We start from the raw sequence: 23,971 nt of genomic DNA, 5'->3' as shown, positions 1-23,971 counted from the left end.
AGTTCCCAGGCAAGAATACTGGAGTGGGCTGTCGTCAAGTCACTCAGTCCTCTCGGACTCTTAGCAAGCCTATGGACTGAAGTCGGCAGGGTTCCCTGTCCTTCACCTTCTCTGGAACTTGCTCAAACTCCTGTCCATTGAGTCCGTGATGACATCCAGCCATTTCATCCTCTTTTCCACCTGCTTTCCATCTTTCCCAGCATCAGGGTCTTTTCCAATGAAAAGAAACGTTAGAAATATAATGAGTGTGGTAAATGCTTCAGTGTACTTTCAAGCCTAACTTGCCATCAGATGATGTACAGAGGGGAGAGCCCTTGAAAATACAATTGAGTGCTCCCTTCAGCAGTACATATACTAAAATTGGAACGATACAGAGAAGATTAGCATGGCCCCTAGCAAGGATGACACGCAAATTCGTGAAGCGTTCAATATTTAAAAAAAAAAAAGAAATTATACTTGAGGTTTCAGTGCTTTTGGTAGTGGTTCATATCTTATGCTTCATGACAATATTCACAATGGATTGAGAACAAATGATACTGAATGTGGTCAGGCCATTGAAAATCTACTCATTCTAAAAAAGTTCATCACCAGTGCCAGGAATGTGAGCAACCTTTTCTCATTGGTCCCACTTGCACCAGTAATCCAGTTGTTTGTACTGCACCAAGCAGTACTAATGTACTGAATTTTGAAGCTTTTAGGTTGTGCCTTAGACTTACCAAATACTTCATGAGTTAAATTGCAGTGAATATGCTGAGGCTTCATGTTATTGTTCATTTATCACTAGATGGCAGAATATTTATCTTGAAGAGAAAGCACACAGATGTAAAGTGTGTGGCAAGGCTTTTACCCAAAAATCACAAGTTGGGGAACATATTGGAGCTACACCTCCCTAATGCAATGAGTGTGGGAAAACGTTTACGTTGAGTTCGGGCATTAGGACTTGAGCAATCTGATCATGAGAATGTTCAGTTTCTGACCATGGAGCCTAGCCATGGTGAAAGCTCAGTTTATGAGTCTTTGGGATGGACTGGATACAGATCCCAGGTGCCAAGTCCTAGTGATGGGAGCTTCTGATCATGCTGAGGATTTTGACTCAGCTATAAGAAAAAGAATGCCTAAGAGATTTCGTATCAAACAGCCTGCTCTGAAACAAACCTAAGTGTGGGAGTTGGCCACTAGAAGTGCATCTAAGAAGGTATTGCTAAGATAGATATATTTTGACATGTGTTTTTGAAAATAGCATATAATCGGCAGTTTTTGAATGTTCTGAAAATGATTAGATCGTATGATTTGATGGGGGTATGGAGTTCATCCATAAATCCCAAATCTTCGGAAGATTGTATTTTTCAGACTTTGTTACCCACATTTGAGAGGACGTTGTTGTAGTTCAGTTGGACAGTCATGTACGACTCTTTGCAACCACATGGACGGCAGCATGCCAGGCTTCCCTGTCCTTCACCATCTCCCAGAGCTTGCTCAAACTCATGTCCCTTGAGTTGATGATGCCATTCAACCAACTCATTCTCTGTTGTCCCCTTCTTCTCCCACTTTCAATCTTTCCCAGCATCAGGGTCTCTTCTAATTAGTTGGCTCTTCACATCAGGTGACCAAAGTATTGGAGCTTCAGCTTCAACATCAACCCTACCAGTGAATATTCAGGATTGATCTCCTTTAGGATTGACTGGTTTGATCTCCTTGCAGTCCAAGGGACTCTCCAGAGTCTTCTCCAACTCCACAGTTCAAAAGCATCAGTTCTTTACCACTCAGCCTTCTTTATGGTCCAGCTCTCATAGCCATACATGACTACTGGAAAAACCATCGCGTTACTGTACAGACCTTTGTGGGCAAAGTAATGTGTCTCCTTTTTAATATGCTGTCTAGATTTTTCATCACTTTAGAAAGTAAGGACCTAAAATATAATACAACTTGCAAATAGAAAGTGAACAATTCTAATTCTGTTCATACTGAACATATAATCTATTTGAAATTACATTATGGATATTATTTATTTTAGTATAATTTCCTAAACAAGTTTTTGGGAAAGATACTTAACAGCAGGCTTCCTTGGTGGCTCACACAGTACAGAATTTGCCTGCAATGTGCAAGACCTGGGTTCGATCCCTGGGTTGGGAAGATCCCCTGGAGGAGGGCATGGCAACCCACTCAGGTATTCTGGCCTGGAGAGTCCCACGGACAGAAGAGCCTGGCAGTCCATGGGGTCCATGGAGTCACAAAGAGTCCATGGGGTTCATGAAGTCCTTGGGGTCACAAAGAATCAGACACAGCTGAGTGACTAAGCACTTCCTCCAAAGTATAGGATAGAGCATTGTAAAGAATAATGCACTTCTCATCAAAAGAAAAAGACATTTTTTTCCTCCTATTTTGCTTTCTCTCTTTAGGTTATCGATACAAAATTATGGATGCTAGGTAAACATTGTGCTAATCGTTTCACAGTGTACATATCAGTTAATTTTTCTCTGTGGTTTAAACTTACACAATGATATCTGTCATCGAAAGAGTTGCTTATACAACCCCCTTTATGTCACTGTTTAGAGAGTTGGGTTTAGACAGGGAAATAATTAAAACACGTTGGATAAAAGAAATAGTAATGCAGTTTATAATCATTTAAAATATCTTGCTCTTTTTAAGGCTGTGGTTAGTGACCCAAATGATCACATCCCTTAAGTCCTCCATCTCAGACACCCAGGTACTGACCCTGAGATTGTTAAACTCAGCACTATGCTGACTTTGCTGTTTTGTAGGGTGTCAGTAGGGAGTAGCCCACTTCTACCTAGGGAGAGTTTTGTTATTTGTAATACAGAGACTAGTCCCACTCTTGTTTCTTAAAACTGCCCAAGTTCCCGGATCCCTGAATTGCTTCAGCCTCACTAGCAGGATCTGAGCCCAACATGCTGTGAAAAACAGCTTTTTATTGAGAATAAACCCTTTTAGTCTTCAGAGGAAGGATCTTGGTTCCGACATGACTTGAAGCTTTTACCTGAGCAGTGTTACAGATGTTACTTAATCCTGTCAAGGCAAGAGGCCCCGCCCCCTCCGCGCCCGCCCCCTCCCACGAGCAGCGGGCACGGCGATGCTCGCCCCGCCCCTCGTCGGAAGCCGCGGCTCTAATACCAAAAGTCGTTTCACACGGACCCGGAAGTTGGAGAGCGCTGAGCCGAGGTCCCCAGCGGCGCCTAAGGTTCCTTCTAGGGTACTACCCCTCAGGCTCACTCGTCCTCAGGGTGTGACAATTGTCAGCGACCTGAAAACCCTGGCACCCGGTGCTCGGCCCCGAATAAACGCTGCCGCTGCCATTGCGGCCCAGTTATCTTTTCGTTTGGATTTTAAGAGTTTCTGAGGCGGTTTCGGTCCTCGGTTCGCGTACCCTCCGCCTCTGGCGACATTTTCCTGCTTAAAACCCTTTTTTACCTCTGGCCTCGCCAAGTACAGCCCTCTCTCGCGAGTTGGAGTCGCGCTCCGCCGCGTCGCCTTCCCTACCGCTGGAGGCAGAGCCCGTCGCGCCCTCTCCCGGGTGCCGGGATTCCGGAGAGCCCGCCCCGCTCCTGCGACCCCTTCCCTCCCAGCCCCTCTGTCCTCGCGTCTCCTAGGCCTCTCCTTGTGCCCCGCAGGGCCCCCCTTTCCTGTCAGTCAGTCCCTTCACCCCGCGTAGGTAGGTGACCTGGGCCAGCCATGTGACAGCCAGTGCTGTTCCATGTCCAATTCAGCTCGGTCGGAAAAGGTGCTCTTCCGGTCCGGGGGCGTCTCGTTCTGTCGCCCACTCAGCAAATACAGGAGGCGGGAGGATCAGGAGAAGCAGAGTCAGAAGGGCTGAGAGAAATAACTGAAACTGAGGAGAAAAGCGTCAGGGAAAACCAATGCGAACACTGAGAATGGCTGAGGGATTCCAAAGGGATAGTGAAGTCAAAGAGGTTAAGTCTTGAAAATAGCCAAGTGGGCAAAATAGAGAAGTATTAATAAATTAGAAAGCCAGATCTCCAGGGATTGGAAAACAGCACAGGGAGAGCTGCCCTGTATCAGTGATGGGAGCAGGGAGGCGACGGGTGAGAGGGACGTCAGAGGTGGAGAGTCCCTAACTGGGTTTTGGCCGGGTTTGAGTCCAGGCCTCTTGGGTTAGAGTCCCGAGTTGTGTTTTCACCCGGTTGGAGTCCCGCCATATGGGTTCAAGTCTCATCCTGAGGTGGCCGGTTTTATCATGGTGCTGGCAGAGAAAGAGGCCAAAGGGTAAGGAACAGGAAGAAAAAGCTGGAAGGAAGCATAGCCACATGGCCTGTCAGAGAGTGGGGAGGAAGAGAGAGTCACAGCGAGAGAAGGGGAGTAATCTGGAGCGCAAAGAGGGAGCTGAAATGGGGGAGGAGGCAGACACAGGTATTGATTTTTGAAAGACTCAGGAAGATTGGAGAGAGGGGGAACGAATTGCAGCAGCCTGGGACAGGACACGTGTGAGGGAGAGGAACAGCAGGAGAGCAGAGGGGGAGAAAAAGAAACCCAGAGACCCAGATGAAATAAGGGAGACATGTGAACAGAGGGGTAAGCTCGATCCAGGTGTGGCCAGTTGTCTGCATACAGATGATTTTAGTTCTACAGAGGAGGATGAGAATTTCAAAACTCTTGTCTTTAAGGCTTGTGTCTTTTTTTATTCCTTGTGGCAGAAGATGGCTTTCATTTGCAAACCCTGTTGAGCCTGGGGCAGTGGCTTGATTCACTGACTTCTGAGTGACCCTCTTCTCTTTTCCTAGCTTTTCCTTCTCTTTTCCTATAGATGTCGAGGAAGAATAGACGTGGGGCAAGAAATGACTGACTGTCACTCTGTGGTAGCTTTTTTTTTTTTTTTTTTTAATTTTTTTTGGCTGTGCTGTCTTCGATTCTGTGCGGTGGGCTCAGGAGTTGTGGCTCCCAGGTTCTAAAGCACAAGCTCAGTAGTTGTGTACAGACTTAGTTGTTTGTACTTGTGGGATCTTCCTGAACCAGAGATAGAACCCATGACCCCTGCATTGTCAGGCAGATTCTTATCCACTGTATCACTATTGGGTAGCATTTTTAAAGGAACACTTTTTTTTTTTTAGTGGATTCACATTTTCTCCCTTCTTTATGTATAGTGCTTTTTGTAGCTTGGAATAGGTCTTAATTCATTCAGTGTCTGTAATCATTTTTAACTTCAGAATTAAGCGTTTTTAGTTTCCAGTATTCTAGTCTTAATCACACTTTTGTAAATACGATTATTCTGTTTTTTTTTTAATTTGACACCAGATTTTTAAATGAAAAATAATTCACAATTCTTTATTTTCAAATTTTTTTCAGATTCATTCTTTGCCTGAGCGCTTTCTTCCCTTCATCTCGTACATTTGAAATTTTCTTTGGTAAGTAGTAAATCATCTTAGACTCTTTTATGCCATACGTAGCAAAAATGTCACCTCATTTATCAGTTCTAATGAGGTAGATGAACGTAGTGCCTATTATGCAGAGTGAAATAAGTCAGAAGAGAAGACAAATACTGAATATTAATGTATATATATGAAACTTAGAAAGATGGTACCAACGATCCTACATGCAGGGCAACAAAGAGAGATACAGATGTAAAGAGCAGACTTTTGGACTCAGTGGGAGAAGGCAAGGGTGGAATGAATTGAGAAAATAGCATTGAAACATGTATACTACCATATTAAAATAGAATGATCAGTGCAAGTTCGATGCACGAAGCAGGACACCCAAAGCCAGTGCTCTGGAACAACCCAGAGAGATCGGGTGAGGAGAGAGGTGGAAGGGGATTCAGGATGGGGGGACACATGTCGAATTCATCTTGATGTATGGCAAAAACCATCACAATATTATAAAGTAATTATCCTCCAATTAAAATAATTAAAAAATAAAAATGAGGAAACTGTAAAAATAAAAGTTAATTAGCAAAGATCACCTCTCCTCCCTTTCTCTGAATTCAAAGAGAAATACATCTTGGAGGGTTTTATGTATGGGACATCATGTAATAAAATAGGCATATTTTCAACTGTGGTTTTACCAAAGACATGGATTGTGTGTATGTGTTTACTGTGCACACACAAATGGATATTTCTGGTCTCAGCTCTTTACCAGGGAATAACGGAGGTATGACATTAGATCTTGTGAAATTAAAGGCATTTCTTTGAGAAATGGGAAAATAAAAGAACATTTAATCTGATAAAACCAACAAAATGCTTCATTCTTTCCATTTAACAAAAAAGAAAAAATAAAAAAAAACACCTAGTTTAACTGGTTAGTCTAGTGCTCTGTTTTCTCCATTTTCTATGATCAGTGAAAAAAAGTGAGCTGTGAGGTGATATGAAGATGTTTCCTTCAGGTCCCTTTTTGACTTTTCTGTGCAAATGAGGAAGGATGGGCTGGATTGACCTGGAACCTTCCAACAGAGCCTGCCTCTTCATGATGAAAAACGTGGCTCAGATCCTACTTCTAAGCTGACCCCTTACAATGTGTTTTGTACCAGTGGATAGATGTTTGCAATTCTGTATTTTTAAAATATTTTATTGCAATCTTATAATAAAGAATTACCTGCTTCGTATCAGTTTGACCAAATCGTGAAAGAAGAGTTTCTTTTGCTCAGATACATGACAGATGTTCCTGGTGTTAAATGGGATGGGCAACAAGGACAAACTTGGTCCACTTGCCCTTCAGCCTCCCATTTCACTATTCAGTTATACCCGGTTCTCTTCACTCAGCTCAGATCTTCTCATAAACGGCTTCTCTCTGGGCCTGAGGGAGCCCACTTGTAACATGGAGATGAGAGACTAGACCGGAAACTAGACCAGAGACTAGACTAGACTTGAGCGCGAGCAGCACTGACCCCTGAAATGATTAGCCAAATTGGCTGTGTGTCTGTGGGTGGCAGTTCTGGTTTGGAGAGAATGTCGGTGGTAATTAGAATTTTAAATAGATCCCAGTCCTCCCTAAATGAAAAAAGAAAAGGAAAACTGTAAGATGAAGGCAGGATCACAGGCTCAGAATCAGATGACTTCTATGAATAAGGCTAAATCTGAAGGGAGATTTTCACGTCCTGATGTTCAGACCTCCACTGGCTTTCATTTGTTCTTGGGACAGAAGCTTGACTCCTCGCTGTGGCTCCACAGCCCTCTGTCAAACTCAGGGCCCTGTCAGTGTCTGCAGCCTCATCCTGGAGCTAACTGTTTGCTCATGGTTCAGCCTGTCGTGGTTTCATTTACCTTTTCTCTGTTCCCAAATACCAAAACCATTTCTGTCTGACATCGTAGTTCCTTTTCTCACCTTCAAGTCACCCTGGATCAGGCCCTTTGTCTCCCTTCAAGTCTAGGCTCAGAGAGGTTCCCCATCCCCTCCTAACAGTCTCTCTCATGTTCCCCAGGTTTATTGCCTCTGTATCAGTTCCATCAGCAGATTCTTGCCCTTCTTCATGGGTTATTTTCAGTCCTTCCTGGTTCCCTTCTTTTTAGGGCTCATAGTGTTCCTCTTCTTCCCAGCGTGGTTGCAGTACCTGATCCTGGAAATGTCTTTAGATGACAGGACTATGGGTTGGGCTGAATAATCCTCAGGGAAGACCAAGAGAACAGGGCAGGTGATGAAGATATTTCCCATGTTCTAGACATTTCAGCTGTAATTGATCTTTACCCCATGTGACTACTTAATTACTCAAAACACGAGCCAAGAAATATAGGAAATCCTGAAAAGCCCTACAGAACTGGTGTCCTCAAGCAGTGGACTAAGATGTCCCCATGTTTTGTCTGCTGAGTTTAGTCTGCTGCAGCCCCCAGATAAGCTCTGTCCATCCAGGGACCAGTCACCATCGTGGACAGCAGCTTTGCCATCTAGGAGTTCATGTGCTCAGTGTCAGCGATTGTGATTTCAGTGTGCTGACAATGAGCAGAAATCCAAAACCTAACGGGGCAGGAAGGAGATGTTGCCCCCCCGTGCCCCCGCCCTTCAAGAGCTAGAATATCTTCCCAGGAGGTGTGGGTGGAGAGAACAGGAGATAGTGAGACCTGGAGACCCTTGCTTTGAGACTTCCTCATCTCAAATGCCTTTGCACCTGGACTCCATAATGTCCCCAGGTGGTGGCAGACTTTCCCAGGAGGGCCAGTTTCTTGATTTTCATACTGAATGTGAGTGTCCTTTGGGTGGTAGCTCGTGTGCACTCCTTTTGTGATTCCCTTTGCCAAAGGCCCCTGTGCGCTTTAGTCTTGCTTAGTCCAGTCTTGCAGGGAGGAAAGGTAAACAAATGGGGAAAGTGGAGGGAGCCTGGTGGGGTGTGCGGGGGACTTGTCTCAGTACTTCAGGGCCTCAAGGTGAGCCCAGTGAATGGAGTGTGCACCCATCCCAAGTGTAGTTACAGGGACAAGGGGTGTGTGGATCTGTTGGAAAAGAATGTCTCAGTTCAGGCTGGAGAACCTGGAAGTGGGTTTGTTGGAGAACCTGCATAGAATGGTTTGAGCTGTTCTAATGCTTTAGTTCATATTCCCTGGGATAGCAATATTGAGGCTGAGATTTGCCTGCACAGGTTTGATTGGACAGCTCATGACCACACATGAGCAACAATGAAAGACGTGGAATTGGGCCCAGAGAAGTCTTTTCCACTGTTAGAACTGTGACCTGGGTTGATCCCACAGGCACCTGTGGGTGCAGGAGGGTGGGAGCCTTGGGCGTGGGCTGGTTCTAGCAGGTGCCCCCATCATCCACTCCACTCGCTGGCTTTTGTTGGCTCTTTTAGCAGGCAGGCACCATAGAGTAACAGGGAACATCTCAGGTCATTCTTTTCCTCAACTTTGGTATCAATGTGTACTTGGGGTTGCCGGTGAAGAAAGTTTCATGTGCATTTGGATAGATACCAAGAGAATCTGGAGTGTTTCCATGGAAGATGCTGAGGTCTCACTGGGCCATGTGCATCATTGGAATTATCCCTCTTTTTCACAGTATTTGGAGATGTCGGTGTTTGACCTGGATCACTCACTGTAAATGAAAATATGGTGTCTTGTGTCTGTGGATGCTTGGGTGTCCTCTTTTGTATTTTGTCTCATGCATGAGTTATTAGGGCTTGGAATGCTTTGTGTTGGTATCAGAGGGTTCGAGGCTCATTATGGGCTTTGTGGAGACACTGTTGGACACCATGAAAGTTTGTAAGCTTGTTTGAGTTCTGCTGGGAAATTAAGAGTACTAAGGTTAAGATAGCAGAATGCTTGTTACAAGGTGGTCCTGCTCGGTAGGGATCTCTGGGCCCAACCTGAGAAGACTCATAAAGTCCTGTAACGTAGGGGAAGATGGCTCCGATAAATGAGAGGGCAGCGATGCCACAGTGATCTGCAGCCCGGAGGCTCGTCCTCTAGAAGTTGCAGCTGCAACTCTCTTGCTGCCAGGCCAGTGCTGGGTTCTCTGTTATCCACTACTGTCCCTTCCAAAATAAGCACCCACACAGGCACAGTACAGAACACACGGAATCTTAACTGCCCTGTTGGTGGTAATGTAAACGGTACTGCTGTGTTGGAAAAGAACATGGAAGTTCCTTAAGAAATTCACATAGAACAGGCCTACAGTCTGTCAAACCTATTTCTGATAGATATCCAAAGGGAAAGTGATCAGTTTTTCAGGGATATGTCTGCAGTCCCATGAGTGTGACTGGATTTGCAAAGCCAAGGCATAGACACAGCCCAGATGTCTCTTGACAAAAGAATAGATAACAAAAGTGTGGTGTAGAAATATTTATTATATACTGTATGTTCCTGAACTATTTTTTCTCCATGTATAAGTATAAAAATGAAGGATCCTGCATTTATGCCAAAATGAATGAACCTAGAGAACATTATGCCAAGTTAAATAAGGCTGACAAAGGAGAACAGATACTGTATGTGGAAACTAGAATTGTCAAACTCATAGAGCCATCGAGTAATAAGGCTGTTACCAGCAGCTGGGTGGAGGGGAAAATGGGGCACTGTTAGTCAAAGAGTAGAGATTTTCAGTTGTAAACTAAGTAAGTTCTGGGGATCTGAGGTACTGCATGCTGCCTGTAGTTTTTCTATATACTTGAAATTCACCCAGAGAGAAATAATACAGTGTACTCATAGGTGGAAGTGTAACTTACTCGACTATAATATTATTCAGTGTATGAATCTATCACATGTTCACTTTGTACACAGTACGTTTATAGCATTTTTGTTAGTTACACCTGAGTAAGGCTGGGAAAGAAAAGGAGAGTTGGGGGGTGCTTTTCTCCTCTGAGTGGTGCTCAGTCCAGGCTTCACATTTCATTGATGAGGCATTTTGCATACCCATGTCTTGTACCCTCTGACCAGAGATTCCCATTCAGGTAGTTTGTGTTGGTCCACAGCTCGAGAATGTTTAAGATGCCCCAGTTCATTCCAGTCTGGATCCCTCACTGAGCATCAGGACTGTGAGTCCTCTCATTCCTGAGGGCTGAGATCTGGGCTGAGGAGGGGGTGCTCTGTTCTGAGTGGGGATGGATCAGGGCCTTTGGTGTGACCTGAAGGAGAATGCCTGATCATCGGAGGTGCCCCAACTGCTGTGTACATGAGGCCTCACCAGGAGGGGAGTGTGATCCGAGGGAAAGTGTGCGAAAGTCCCATGTTGCTCTCTCTGGGGGAGTTGACTGTCCTGAGACATTGGCCACATGAGACTGTGTGTTCCTCTAGGTGAGGGCTTCCCTGTGTGTGTGATTGGGGCTCAGGACGGGGGTGTGTTGACTCTAAGCATTAAATAGCATGTTTTCACTTTCATGATAGACCTCTGAAGACTTGTGTTGCCTGAGGAAGCCCTGAAGTTGAGGAAGAGGAAAGAAAAGGAGTCAGGCATGGCTCTTTCTCAGGTAAGGTCATACTCAGTCTGTCCTTCCTGAAATGCCCTTCTCTGGACTCGCTAATCATGTCTGACTCTGCAGTGTCCTGTCTGACTCCTGTACACGCACACTCACCCGGGCCCTTCCCTCAGGGCCTGTCGTCTCCACTTAGATCCCGTGTCCCAGTGACCTGGTGACCTGGCCCTTGTGAGGAGGCTCCCCTGGGCACCGTCCTGGGCAGGGCTTCTCACCCACGGATTGGAGATGGGGTCTCAGTGCTGTTGGGCAGCAGGGATTTCTTAGGGCCCCTCTGTATGTGCTGTCTGCTCTGTCAACCAGGGTAAGGAAACTGTCCATGAAAATCAGGTATTAATATGCACAATAGCTGGTAAAATCTGGGAATCAGATCAACTGAGACTGTCCTTTCCCTTTTGTATATCTTGACATCCTTGTGAATATACCTTACATATACACACAGCATTATTTCTGAGTACTGTGTTCTGTTCAGTTGGTTTATTTGTCTGTTTTTATACCATTACTACATCACCTTGATTACCTTGTAATAGGTTTTGAAATGGAAAGACTTCCATCTTCCTTCTTCAGGAGTGTTGCTGTTTGCTCTTTGAATAGTTCTGTGACTTTCACCATGTTTTATTCTGCTTCTACAAAGTTGCCATGGCAGCTTTGATAATGAGTTAACGGTTTGACCCTTTGTGTGGTTATTAAAGAATCTTTTTTGATATACCGTGTTTCTTTTTGATATACCATGTAATCTTTATGAGTTTTACCTATGAAACTTTGTCATGTGGGAAAGAAGATAAATTGATTTTGTTTTCAATTTGGGAACCTTTGATTTATTTTTCTCATCTAATTGCTCTAAGGGTTTCAGTGCTTTGTTGAACTGTAGTGCAGAGTGTGCATCCTTGCCGTCTTGACCTCAGAGGAAAAGCTTTCATTCTTTCCCCATTGCTGTGCTCTTTTCATAATTGCATTTCTTATGTTGGTGTTGGTATAATTTGTTGTTTGTAGTTTGTTGAGTGTTTCATCTAGAAAGGTTGTCAAATTTTTGTCAAATGGTTTTTTCCTGCATGGAGATGATCCTTTTTTTTTTTTTTCATTTAATCTGTTAATGTATTGTGTCATATTAATTGTGTTTTATATGTTGACTTCTCCTTGCCTTATGTGAATAAAATCCACTTGGTCATGGGGTCAGATCTTTTTATTTATTTACTGAAATTATTTTAAGTGAAGGATAATTGCTTTACAGAGGTTGTTGTTTTCTGCCAAATACCAGCATGAATCAGTCACAGGTATAATATGTCCCCTCCCTCCCATCTTCCTCCCTATCCCCGCCCTGTAGGCTGTTAGAGAGCCCCCGTTGGAGCTCCCTGAGTCATTCAGCAAATTCCCATTGGCTCTCTACTTTACATATGGCAATGTAAGTTTCCAAGTTACTCTCTCCATACATCTCACCCTCTCCTTCCTATCCTCCACCCTCCGTCTGTTCTCTATGTCTGTTTCTCCAGATCTTTTTAATACGTGTTGAAGTTGGTTTGCAAGTATTTTAGTTTTGCATGAGTATTCGTCAGGGGCATTGGTTTCCAGTTTTCCTTTCTTGTGTCTTTGGGAAATCAGCAAACTATTAGAATCATGCTTGCTCCATAGAATTAGCAGGATCAGTGGTAATTATTTGTAAATGCTTGGTAGAATTTGGTCCCATATTTTTCTTAGAGGTTTCTGACTACTCCTCACCCAGGGATCAAAGCCAGGTCTCCCGAGTTGTAAGCAGATGCTTTACCGTCTCAGCCACCAGGGATGTCCTCTGTTTTCCTTGACTAAGCTCAAGACCTCGTTGACTCACACATGTAAAGCTTCATGATTGGCATCAGGAGTTTAAACTTGTCTTTCCTTCTGGTGACCTGCCAATGTGTGATACACAAGGAGTTTCTCCACAGCTTGAGCATTTATGAAGCTGATTTCAAACTTTGAAATACCCAGTTGCCTGTTTTCTAGCCCTGTGTTCTTGGTTCAGTAGTTCTTAGATAGAAACCGCCGGGACGCGCCCAGGCAATGACAAGATCACGGGATGAGAGAGGAACCTGCAAGGCAGCCCCTCCCCTCGGGGTTGCCCCGGGGGCCCAATATGTCCCCTTTCTCTTTCTGTCTTACTGTTGTTGGGTTTTCTGTTAATTCTTGGGAATGTAACATATAGTGATCAGGCCTCCCTGGAAAATCCAAGCCTATTAAGAAGGATCCCCTAAGGCCGAGGCCTACTCTGCCTCCTCAGCATTGGGAACCTTATGACTAACCAGGAATGAAAGGCCTGTTCAGGTTTGTGACAGACCATCTACCACGCAAGTGGCATTACGCTTGGGAGGGCATCAGAAATGCTCATGATTGCTCCAGCCCAAGACACGACCATAAACATTGTACCAAGTCAAAAAGGAAAAGACCACAGGCATAGATTGGCTGCTTGCTTAGAAGATTATAATGTTCTAGATTAAAAAAGCGTAGAGGCATTGAGATTCAGAAGTAGATGTACGCTAGGTTAATGTTCTTTGATCAATAGAATTTTCATTGTTGCTATTTCAGTGCTTCTATTTGTCCACTGTTCCCATTCCCTTAATAAACATAGAATATTATGGGTATTTTTATAAAATTAGAAAATGTGTAGCATAGGATTTCAATAGAAGATTTATATTAACCAGCCACACTGCCAGTACCTGATATTAATAAAGGTGTTTTGTTGCTTCATAGTTAAATATTGTAGACTGAGGTTTTGTGTTCTCAGGTAAAGAAAAATATCAGGGTTTTCACATGGTACTATTCTCAGAAATATCAGACATGTTTTTTTATAACCCTTCCCATGTATTGTGTTATTGTCCAAAGAATTTATATTATGTTTAGATTTTATGGAACATTGTTTTTGGCAGAATGAAAATGTTAGGCCATTGAGGCAAGAAGACTAATGTACGGGGCATTCAAGGAAAAAACCCTGTAATTGGGAATGTTCCAGATGAATGCATATGGGGAAAACATGGGGAAGAAAAAATATTGACCGAAACACGAAATCAATATCTGATGTAATATGAGGTGACTTAAGGGAGGAAGTAAAGTTTATTCTATAAAACTGGGCTGTCCCAAAAATAAAGAGCCTTTTCGTCCATGCAGCCTTCCTTGTGTGTCCGTCTCCTTCCTCGCTGATGCCACTCATCCCTTGGGTACTCCTGGACCCGCTGGGGCTGGACCCAGGCAGAACTAGATCCTGGCTGCATATTGTAATGTATGTTATACTGTTCCCTGTGCATTCAAAAGCATGCATATGGTAAATTCATTTCAGAAGTATTTTTCTGTTGGTTTATAATGTCATCACTCCTTGGCTGAAAAAAGAGCTGGATTCTACACCTGCCAATGCAGGAGACCCGGGTTCGATCGTTGGTCAGGGAAGGTCCCACATGTCACAGAGCAGCTACACCTGTGTGCCTCGACTATGAGTCAGCACTGCAGAGCCTGGACGCTGAAACTACTGAGCCGACATGGGACAACTGCTGAAGCCCATGCACCCAGGAGAAGCCGCAGCAAGTGAGGAGCACGAGCGCTGCAACTGCAGCGTAGCCGCTACCACAGTTGTGAGAAACATTTTAGTGCAAATGTCGTGAGTGTGACAAAGCCTTTAGTCAGTGTTCAGGCCTTATAATTCAGAGAATTCGTACTGTATAGAAAACATGCAAGTGAAATTAATGTGGCAGAGTTTCTAGTGCATGTTCAGCATGAATTAGGCAGTTCATACAGGAGAGAAACCCCATAAATTTTATTTTTGTGGCAAACCCTTCAGTCACAAGGAGAGACGTTGCAGATCATCTGAGAATCCATACTGCGTTGAAAACTTACACATGTAGAGAGTGCAGTAAAATATATCAACTTTTTGAGCCTTAGGAAATTCAACCTGGAGGAAAACTACACAAATGTTTTAGGTGTGGGAAAGCTTTGATACTGTGTTTAGGCCTAACCCACCATCAGTTAATTTTTTTTTTATTTTATGATATTGTGGTGGTTTTTGCTGTACGTAATGAATAGGCCATAGACGTACATATGCCCCCTCCCTTCTGAACCCACCTCTCTTGCCACCGTATCCCTCCAGATTGTCCCAGAGCACTTGCTCATACATTAAACTCCCACTGGTCTTTTACATATGGTAATATATATGTTCCCGTGTTAATCTCTTAAATCTTGCCTTCCTATTTCTTTTGTTTTTCTCAATAGTTTTTCCTTAGCTTTACTTTTTGTATCCACATGTTATGACCCAGATTTAACGTTTAATTTACATTTCTTTCCTGCCTTACACTAAAAAATACATAAGTCTGTGGATTATCTTGAGATTTGTAACATTAAAATGCACACAGACAATAACGGGGAATATACTAGATGCCTGTAAATGTAAAGAAAGAAAGTTCCTTTAGGACTTGAGTTCAGTCAGATAATACACATAGGAATATTTATAAATAGTGCCAAGTTGATAATTTTGGGGGAAATAAATTCTACTGTCTTAAGACTTTATAACTGACAATGTGCTTTGTTGTCCAAAAGTGACAGATCTTCCAGAAACAGACAACAAAGACATGAGAGAAAATATATTACAGTTTTTCAACAAGAAGTAAATTGCCTAATCACCATCAAGTGATCATGTAGTAACTTGACGTTCCATTAGATTGAAGTATTTGCTTAAGTATTAAGTATATAATACTTAAACAAGTTTTTCTCATATAAATTTTTGAACCTTTGTCATCAACTTTTATAAATAAGAATCCTTTTCTCGTTAAAAGTTTTTTTTCTCTCTTTAATAAACTTTAAAATTTATTTTTGGCCCTGCTAAGTCTCCATTGTGCTGGCTTCTTTCTCCTTTTGCAGCAATCGCCCCGTGAATTCTCCACGTAACCTTGGCTGGGGTATGGTTGGAGACTGATGTTTTGAAGGTTCTTTTGGTCGGTCCAGAGGACTTAGTGTCTGTCTGTTCTATGGGCTGAGCTGAGCCTCTTTTTGCTGCACGTGGGCTTTCTCTAGCTGCAGCAGCAGGAGCGACTTTCTGGTTCCTTGTGTGCAGGCTTCTCATTGCTGGGGCTGCTGCTGTTGCAGAGAACAGGCTTTGGAGCACAGGCTCAGTACTTGTGTTGCACGGGCTTAGTTGCTGCGAGGCACGTGGCATCCTCCCACACCAGGGATCAAACCCGGGTCCTGTGCATTGGCAGGTAGATTATTTACCACTGCACCACCAGGGAGGTTCCACTCAGTGGCTTTTAACTGGGCGCTCTGTATGTTAATACACTGCCAAACAAAATTGGGGTCATCAACCAATAACTGGGAGATCTGAAAACCAGGAGAGACTTCCCCAAACTTATCTGGACTTGCTGAAGAGGTGGATGGACCCAAGAGACCCTTCCTGAAATACCAGGCCAGAATGTCCAAAGCACAGCATGGTGCCTGCCTTTCTCAATCCTGCATTCCCCTCAGGGTGCACTTTCGCTGGGCCACTGCAGTGACTAATAAGCTTGATCGTTGAAGAAGTGGAACGTCAAGACATTTTTCTCCTTAGAAGTGTTAGTATGAAGTAGCCCTTTCTAAGAGTTGTGCGTTTCACATTCTAGATTATCATCACTGCACAAAGCCAGTTCTTGTTTACTTAAACAGCTTAAATTAATTCTAATTGTTGGAATATTCCTTGGTTCAGCTAGCACTCCACATCTAGCCCCACCCCACCAGCACCCCACATCAACCCCCACCTATCCCCAACCTGGCCAGCAGACCAGGTTTCAGTTCCCAGGGCTCTGAATCACTTCAGCCTCATCAGCAGGACACCAAGTACAGTTTGGTTGAGTCGCTCAGTCGTCTCCGACTGTTTGTGACTCCATGGACTGCAGCACGCCAGGCCTCCCTGTCCATAACCAACTCCCAGAGTTTACTCAAACTCATTGTGTCGGTGATGCCATCCAACCATCTCATCTTCTGTCGTCGGACATGCAGGACTCCAAATGTTATGCCAAAAGCTTTTTTTGTTCCATTGCCGTTATCCCACAGAAGTTTAAAGTTTTATTAAAAGTGTTTACAGTTATTTAAACTAATGAGCAATCAATGGTGCAACACATGACATGAGAGACCAAGTACTCCTTAACCCTGACAAGACACCTCTAGAACCAAAGGGAGGAAGAAGCAGGTAGGTGTCGCTCAGCCTGGCCCCGCCCTTCACATGTCACTCAATGCTTGAGCTTGACTTCGGAGACAAAGAGAAGCCACTGCAACGAGAAGCCTGGGCACTGCAGACTCAACTCCATGCAGTGCAGCCACAAGTAGAGAGAGCTGGATCACGGCAACGAAGGCCCAGCATAAACAAACCAAAGAAGCTGTGAAAAGAAATAGCATATTAACAAACTTACTGAAATACATTTGATTCATTTTTAATGTCCCAAAGATGCTAAAATACACATGAACAGGAGAAGGAAATGGCCATCCACTCCAGTTTTCTTGCCTGGAGAATCCCATGGACAGAGGAGCCTGGCAGGCTACAGTCCATGGGGTCCCAAAGAGTCTGACATGACGGAGCCAACTGAACAACAACCTCCTCACATAGCAGAGTGAGTGCTGAAAAACAACCCTAAATCTCTAACTTTCCTCCTACAGATTCTTAAGTGCTGTCCAGTTGCTTTTGAAATAACATCCTCAGTTTATAGGCCTTGCAGAAATCAGCCTCTACCTGGCCTCACCCCATCTTCTTTCCCTATGTTGCAGTCACACTGGCTGGTTTTCTGTTCAGTCAATATCTTCCTGCCTCAGAGCTGGCACTCAGGCTGTTCTCTCTGCTTACAAAACTCTTCCATTTCCCACCTTGCCAATCCTAAGTGTTTCTTCCTCACAGAGACCTTGTCTGATTTATCGATGTAGGTCAAGACATTCTGTTGAATCTTCTCTTAGCACCAGGCCTGTTTCAGAGCACATATAACAATAGTAATGTTAAAATTATGGATCTAATTGGGTGGCTGGCTGCTAGATTGTAAGCTCCGTCATGTTCACTGCTGTATTCCCAGTTCGGGACACAGAGTTGATACTCAAGAAATTTTGATTGAATGAAAGAAAAAAATAAAGACAACTCTTCTTGTTTCAATCAATCGTGTGTTTCCATGTGCATGCATGAGTGCATGGATATACAACTCTATGATTTTATTACAAAACCGTCTCATAAATATGGTTTATGCTTAGAACAGTTGCAGTTGTATCTGAACTGTGTATTCCATAGCCTTTAATTTTTTCTACCTCATCACATGAATAACGTAAATAGTAGCCAGATTATTGACATTGTGTGCATTGGGGGATAGAGGGGATGACCCTGTATAGTGACCATGTATGCTGTTCCATTGCACTTCAGCTCCCTTGAACTTCTTTCAGGTATTCTCAGAGAACTCTCTGTGTATGGTCTTTGATACTGTTACATAACTGTTTGATTCCTTAGGTTCCGTTGTCTCTCCCAACCACCTGAGCTCAGGTGCTGTTGCCTCATTTCTTAACTGTTTGATCAGAGCTATTTCTTAGAGTGACCGAGTTTTCTCCCCAGTAAGATGGACACAGATCTTTCTCTACCGTGCTGTTATGTTGATGACAAGTTCATATGGGTAAAGTCTTTAGAGTAACGCTAAGTGTGTATGAAGTGTTGAGACACCTCTCGTCAGTGTGATGATGACATCCTCATCACAGACTGTGCTCTTTTAAAGCCACTGTGGACTTTGTCGTCTCTGAAGACACCAGTCTTGCTGTAGCTCATCTAGACAGTGAATGTCACTCAGTTTGTCGATCGTTAACACTTCTGCATCAACAACCCACTGTTGACTGCAATTTGTATGTTTTTCATGTCTTGTCCACACCCATGATGAATTCATGTTGGTTGGAGGATGTCATCATCTTATGAAAAAACAGGAAATTAAATTAGAGAGCAGCAATTTGCTCCATATAGATTTGCATGGATCTATGAGAATATTGCTTCAGCTGAATTGACTTTACCTGTGTCACTTCTTCTCCTTCTCTGTGAAAATAAGAATCCTCGTCAGGGCCCATTGGTGAAATGTGTTTTCATTTCAGGCACAGTTGACCTTCAAGGATGTGTTCAAAAATTCCACTCCCGAGGAGTGGGAATGTCTGGACCTTGCCCAGAGGACCTTGTACAAAGCCCTGATGGTGGAGACCCTCAGGAACCCGCTGTCTGTAGGTGAGGATCAATTCCCTCTGAAGTAGAAATCTACTTTGGGTTATCTCTGACTTTTCCCTCCCTGTCTCTTGGGCACCCTGTTTTTCTTGACTGAGCTGAAAGCCTTGTTCACTCAGACATGTAAGGCTCCGTGATTGGCATGAGGAGGTTAAACTTGTCTTTTCTTTGGGTAACCTGCCCACTGTGTGATACACAGGGAGTTTTTCCAGAGCTTGAGTGTTTATAACACTGATTTCAAACTTTGAAATATCCAGTCGTCTGTTTTATACCCCTGTGTTCTTGGTTCAGTAACTCTTGGAAAGGAACTAGATTCCTGATACATACTATACTGTATATTATACTGCTCGCTGTACATTCAGAAGGAGGCAAATAGTAAAGTAATTTGTGAAATATTTTTCTATCCGTCATAATGTCCTGACTTCTTGACAGACAAAACAGTCGGGATTTTCCACCTGCCAATGCAGGAGAGACGGGTTCAATCCCTGGTCTGGAAGATCCCACACCAAAGAGCAGCTAAGCCCTTGGGCCAGAACTACTAAAGCAGCACTTTAGAGCCTGGAGCTGCTATTACTGAGCCCACATGGAACAACTATTGAAGCCTGGGCACCCACGAGAAGCCACAGCAAGTGAGGAGCCCAAACACTGCAACTGGAGTGGATCCCCTACTTGCCCAATTTGGGGCAAAGTCCAAGCAGCAATGATCACTCACTCCAGCCAAAATAAATAAATAAACAAAATTATTAAAGATAACAAATTCATTTTTTTTTTTAATTGAAAATTTGGATTCTTGAAGAAGTCAAGTATGAGATTTCTTCTGAGCGGGAATTTCTGATTCTTACCTGAATCATAACTCTATTTTTGTAGCATGAGAAATATCCCTGGATTGTGGAGAATGAGGTGCTAGTAGCAGAAAATCAGATGAGTGGGAAAGGATCAACAATGTGATCCCAGGTCAGCTGTCACAAGGATAGAGAGGAAGTCACAGCATTCATCACTCGAAGTGTGAGAGTTCTGTGAGAAAACAGATATTTAGTATTTGTGAACTCTCAGAGGAGATTTTCCTTCTCCTCAACTTCCTGCTCTGTTCTTTGATGTGTGAAATGTACATTACCCTCCAGTGGTGCTGTAGTGCCCACAGAGACAAAGGCAAGCGCTTTTTTTTTTTTTTGGCTGCGCTGGGTCTGTTTCCTGTGTGGCCATTTCTCTATTTGAGACAAGTGGGAGCTGCTCTCTGCTTGCAGGATGCATGGCTTCTCGTTGCGGTGGCTCCTTTTGTTGTGGAGCACCAGCTCTAGGCACATGGGCTTCAGTAGTTTCGCTCCACAGGCTCAGTATCTGTCCTTCATCAGCTTAGTTGCTCCCTGGCATGTGAGATCTTCCCAGAACAAGGATCGAACCCATGTCTCCCTCATGGGCAAGCTAACTTTTTACCATGCGTCCACCAGGATGTTAGGGAAATTAAAAAAATAGTCCTGTTTAGGCTTCAAGACAAAGCAGTGCATTCCTCTGTGCTTGCCTCCAACCTGCCTCGACACGCCCTGACTGCGAGTACCCTGACTGCCTGCTGCGAGTGCAAGGCTTGCAGCACCACAGATCAGTTAGGACACGAATCTTGAGATTGTTCACCCCTGAGAGTGTTCAAAGAGGCTCTGACCAACCCAGCCCCAGGCTTAAGAACATCCAGGTTTCATAAGACAAAACAAACAGCATTAAGATGAAACCAGAGCTGCTGTTTGCTCACAGATTGATGACATCAGTTTGCATCCTGGGATGATAAGGAGGAACCCCGAACTGCAATGTTAAAGCCTCACCCATGGGCGGACATGCTGCCTGGGACCTTTACCCATTTGAGACTCCAGATGTGCTGTGTCCTGGGACTTCACAGGGCTGTTCTAGTCTGGATGTTGGTCAGAAGCCAATTTGGTGGTGTATCCTCTGCTGTTTCTATTTCCTTGTCTTTTCAGTTCAGTTCAGTCGCTCAGTTGTGTCTGACTCTTTGCAACCCCATGAACCCCAGCACGCCTGGTCTCCCTGTCCATCACCAGCTTCCAGAGTTTACCCCAACTCATGTCCATTGAGTCAGTGACTCCATCCAACCGTCTCGTCCTCTGTCCTCGCCTTCTCCTCCTGCCCTCAATCTTTCCCAGCATCAGGGTCTTTTCCAATGAGTCAGCTCTTCACACCAGGTGGCCAAAGTACTGGAGCTTCAGTTTCAGCATCAGTCCTTCCAGTGAACACCCAGGACTGATCTCCTTTAGGATGGACTGGTTGGATTAATATACTGAAAGTCAGCTAGATAATTCTGTAATAAATATTGGAATATTTCTTTGTGTAGAATGAGTGACTTATTTTCTTAAGAAATCCTTGGAACATGAAACGAAAGTTAACACTTTTGGCAAGGCATTAATTGGCGCTGTGAGCAAGATTTGTGAGACAAAACGCCACTCTTGAAGAAGCTAGAGATTAAGGTTGATGATGCTTTTATTCCCAGATGGGAAGATTCACCTTATTACTCATTAGCTAATACATGGGACATCTTCTGTGGATTGTGTGACAGTTGGAACCGTAAATGAAACAGGGCTGAACCCTTAGAAGTTGCTGAATGTTCGTGACTCTCGCCCCTTGAGAAAGGATAAGAATCTGCCCTGCTGGATGAGAGGCTGGATCCTCCTCTGTCCTACCATGAGGTAGATAACACGAACTTAAAACTGTCTCAGAGAAGTTACTAGAAAAATAATTGTGTGATTAGCGAGGATGTTTGTCCATGTTCCAGTGTCAGAATTATATTTTGGCTGATCAAACCCTCACTTTTTAGATCGGCTCTCTATTGAGCCGGCCCAGAGCTCCAATAGTGTCCCCCACTGCCCTTTCTGTCTCCATTCTCTGTCCTGTGTGTCCTTAAACGCCTCCCAACCCCTCTGTCTCCCTCTCCATGAGCTGGTCCCCTTCTAACTGCCCCTGTCTCTTGGGGGGAGGGTGAGCCCAGCTTCCCCCACTCTAGCAAGTTTTCTTTACCCCTTCAGATTCTTCTGAACAATCCAAGACCCCCATCTGCCCAGAGGGACAATCCAATATTTTTATCAGCCCATCTGCCCTTGTTTTCACACTCAATTTGAGCACTATTTGATCTCTATTTTAGCTACAAAACTATGACTATAGAAAGGAAAGGTAACTTTTTTGACATAGGATAGCTGTGATGTTCTTTAGACTCTGGAGAAAACTGGTTAAAATGAATTATTTTTTTTCTCTTTGAACGTGCACAACCGGTTCTTTTTGCATATGGAGTTAAAAGCAACTAACTCGTTGAGACAGCTAGCCTAGGAAAAACTTGAGTTAACCTTTCCCAGGCATCCCAGATGACTCTAATGGTACAGAACCTGCCTGCAAGTGTGGAAACGATGGGTTTGATCCCTGGGTTAGGAAGATCCCCTGGAGGAGGGAATAGCCACCCACCAGAATGTTCTTGCCTGGAGAGTCCCATGGAAAGAGCAGCCTGGCGGGATACAGTTCAGGGGATCGCAGATAGTCAGGCGCAACTGAGGCAGCTTAGCACAGCGTGCAACCTTTCCCAGGTCCTTGAAATACACAACCCACTTTGCCTGAGGCCTCAGCCTTGGGCAAACTAGAATCTCAAACCAAGGGGAAAGAAAACGGTCAAAGAAACATTTTAAATCTCAAGCAGACAACTAGGTCTCTGTCTGTCCATCTGTGTGTCTACATTTCTGCATGTCTCACTGTGTGTCTTTGGGTTTGGATAATATTGCTGAGGTCAGTTTGTAAGTGAGATCTAATTCACTTGGCTTTACAAAAGAAAAAACAAGCACTTATAAATCAAACAGTTATGAGAAATTAAATGAATTTCAGATGCACATGAACTGGGAAATACTCAACATTAAATATCTAGTAAAAATGTTTGTTTGCTCATCTAAGTAAGACATGAGTTGAGTCATCAAATTGTGTAATGCTTCTGTTGTAATACAGTGATTACTGAGAGTTCAATCCCTGCATCAGAAAGATCCCTGGAGAAGTAAATGGCAACCCACTTCAGTATTCTTGCCTGGAGAATCCCATGGACGGAGGAGCTGGCAGGCTACGGTCCGTGGGTTTGCAAACATTCATACATGCCTGAATTGACTTAGCACACACATAGGCACTGATAACTGACAATTTCTTCTCATAGAGAGACTAAAGGGATTTTGGATTGTTAATGAATATGTTTGCTGCTACCCTGAGATGTTCTCCATAAGAAAGCAAGTGTTTTTAGAAGTTATCACTGGTATTTATGGTCACCAGTCCAAAAAATGCTAATATAAAGGACAATTCATGGTTGCATAAGGAAAGTAGGATCCATGTTTTTAGTAACAAAAGCTATGAGAAAGGAAATTGATTTGAAATGCTCAAAGAAGTGAGTGGGAGCGAGCGGAAGCTGGAAGCAAGTTCTCAATTTCCCAGATCCTGACTCTTAACCCCTGGACCACAGGAGCCAACATTTAGGGCTACGGGCCCTAGTCTGGCCTGCCTCATCAAGAACAAATTCAGATGATGAGGCAGAAGATAAAGAGTAAAGGGTAAAAGTTTATTGAAAGGAAAAATACATGTGGCAAGGCACATGGGCAACCTCAGGGAGAGAGAGAGAGAGACGCTTTTGGGAAGTGTAAATTCTTTACAAAGGGGCAGTTTTCTGGGTCTTCATCTTCCCTCAGGCCAATCACCTTGTTTATTCGCCCTGGTTCATTAGTCTCAGGACCCTCCCTGGAGTGTGCATGCACACCTTAGCCAAGTTGGATCTCAAAGTGAAGGCTTCTGGGAGGAGCAAGACTCATTATGGCCTGGAATAATCCTGTGAGTTTTGGCTCCCAACAGCCTTTCTGGGCATGTGTAGTGTCTCCCTTAACAAACGG

The 23,971-nt window shown here is 43.9% G+C and overlaps 2 protein-coding genes, 1 long non-coding RNA gene and 1 other non-coding gene across 4 annotated transcripts in view; 3 read left to right on the top strand and 1 right to left on the bottom strand.

The window, feature by feature from the left end:
• LOC136161650 (zinc finger protein 665-like) overlaps positions 1-23,971 on the bottom strand; it is a 365,259-nt gene that overhangs the window by 100,886 nt on the left and 240,402 nt on the right. The gene's annotated exons all lie outside the window — the stretch shown is intronic.
• On the top strand, positions 331-436 carry LOC136162092 (U6 spliceosomal RNA). Its single transcript, XR_010661941.1, has one exon. It is a non-coding gene; the product is annotated as a U6 spliceosomal RNA (small nuclear RNA).
• Positions 3,180-6,370, top strand: LOC136161692 (uncharacterized). Its single transcript, XR_010661760.1, has 3 exons — positions 3,180-3,211; positions 5,320-5,378; positions 6,308-6,370. It is a non-coding gene; the product is annotated as an uncharacterized lncRNA (long non-coding RNA).
• The window catches only part of LOC136157615 (zinc finger protein 665-like), a 28,408-nt gene continuing 18,795 nt past the window's right edge, over positions 14,359-23,971 (top strand). The window contains exons 1-2 of the mRNA XM_065919442.1: positions 14,359-14,451; positions 18,944-19,070. Coding sequence (XP_065775514.1) covers positions 14,359-14,451; positions 18,944-19,070 — 220 coding nt within the window. The remainder of the gene's footprint in view (positions 14,452-18,943; positions 19,071-23,971) is intronic.

Source organism: Muntiacus reevesi, chromosome 2 (genome assembly GCF_963930625.1).
Source record: "Muntiacus reevesi chromosome 2, mMunRee1.1, whole genome shotgun sequence".
NCBI classification, from domain to species: Eukaryota; Metazoa; Chordata; class Mammalia; order Artiodactyla; family Cervidae; genus Muntiacus; species Muntiacus reevesi.
The sequence above is the reverse complement of the archived record's forward strand: the minus strand, read 5'-3'. Positions and strand labels throughout refer to the sequence as shown.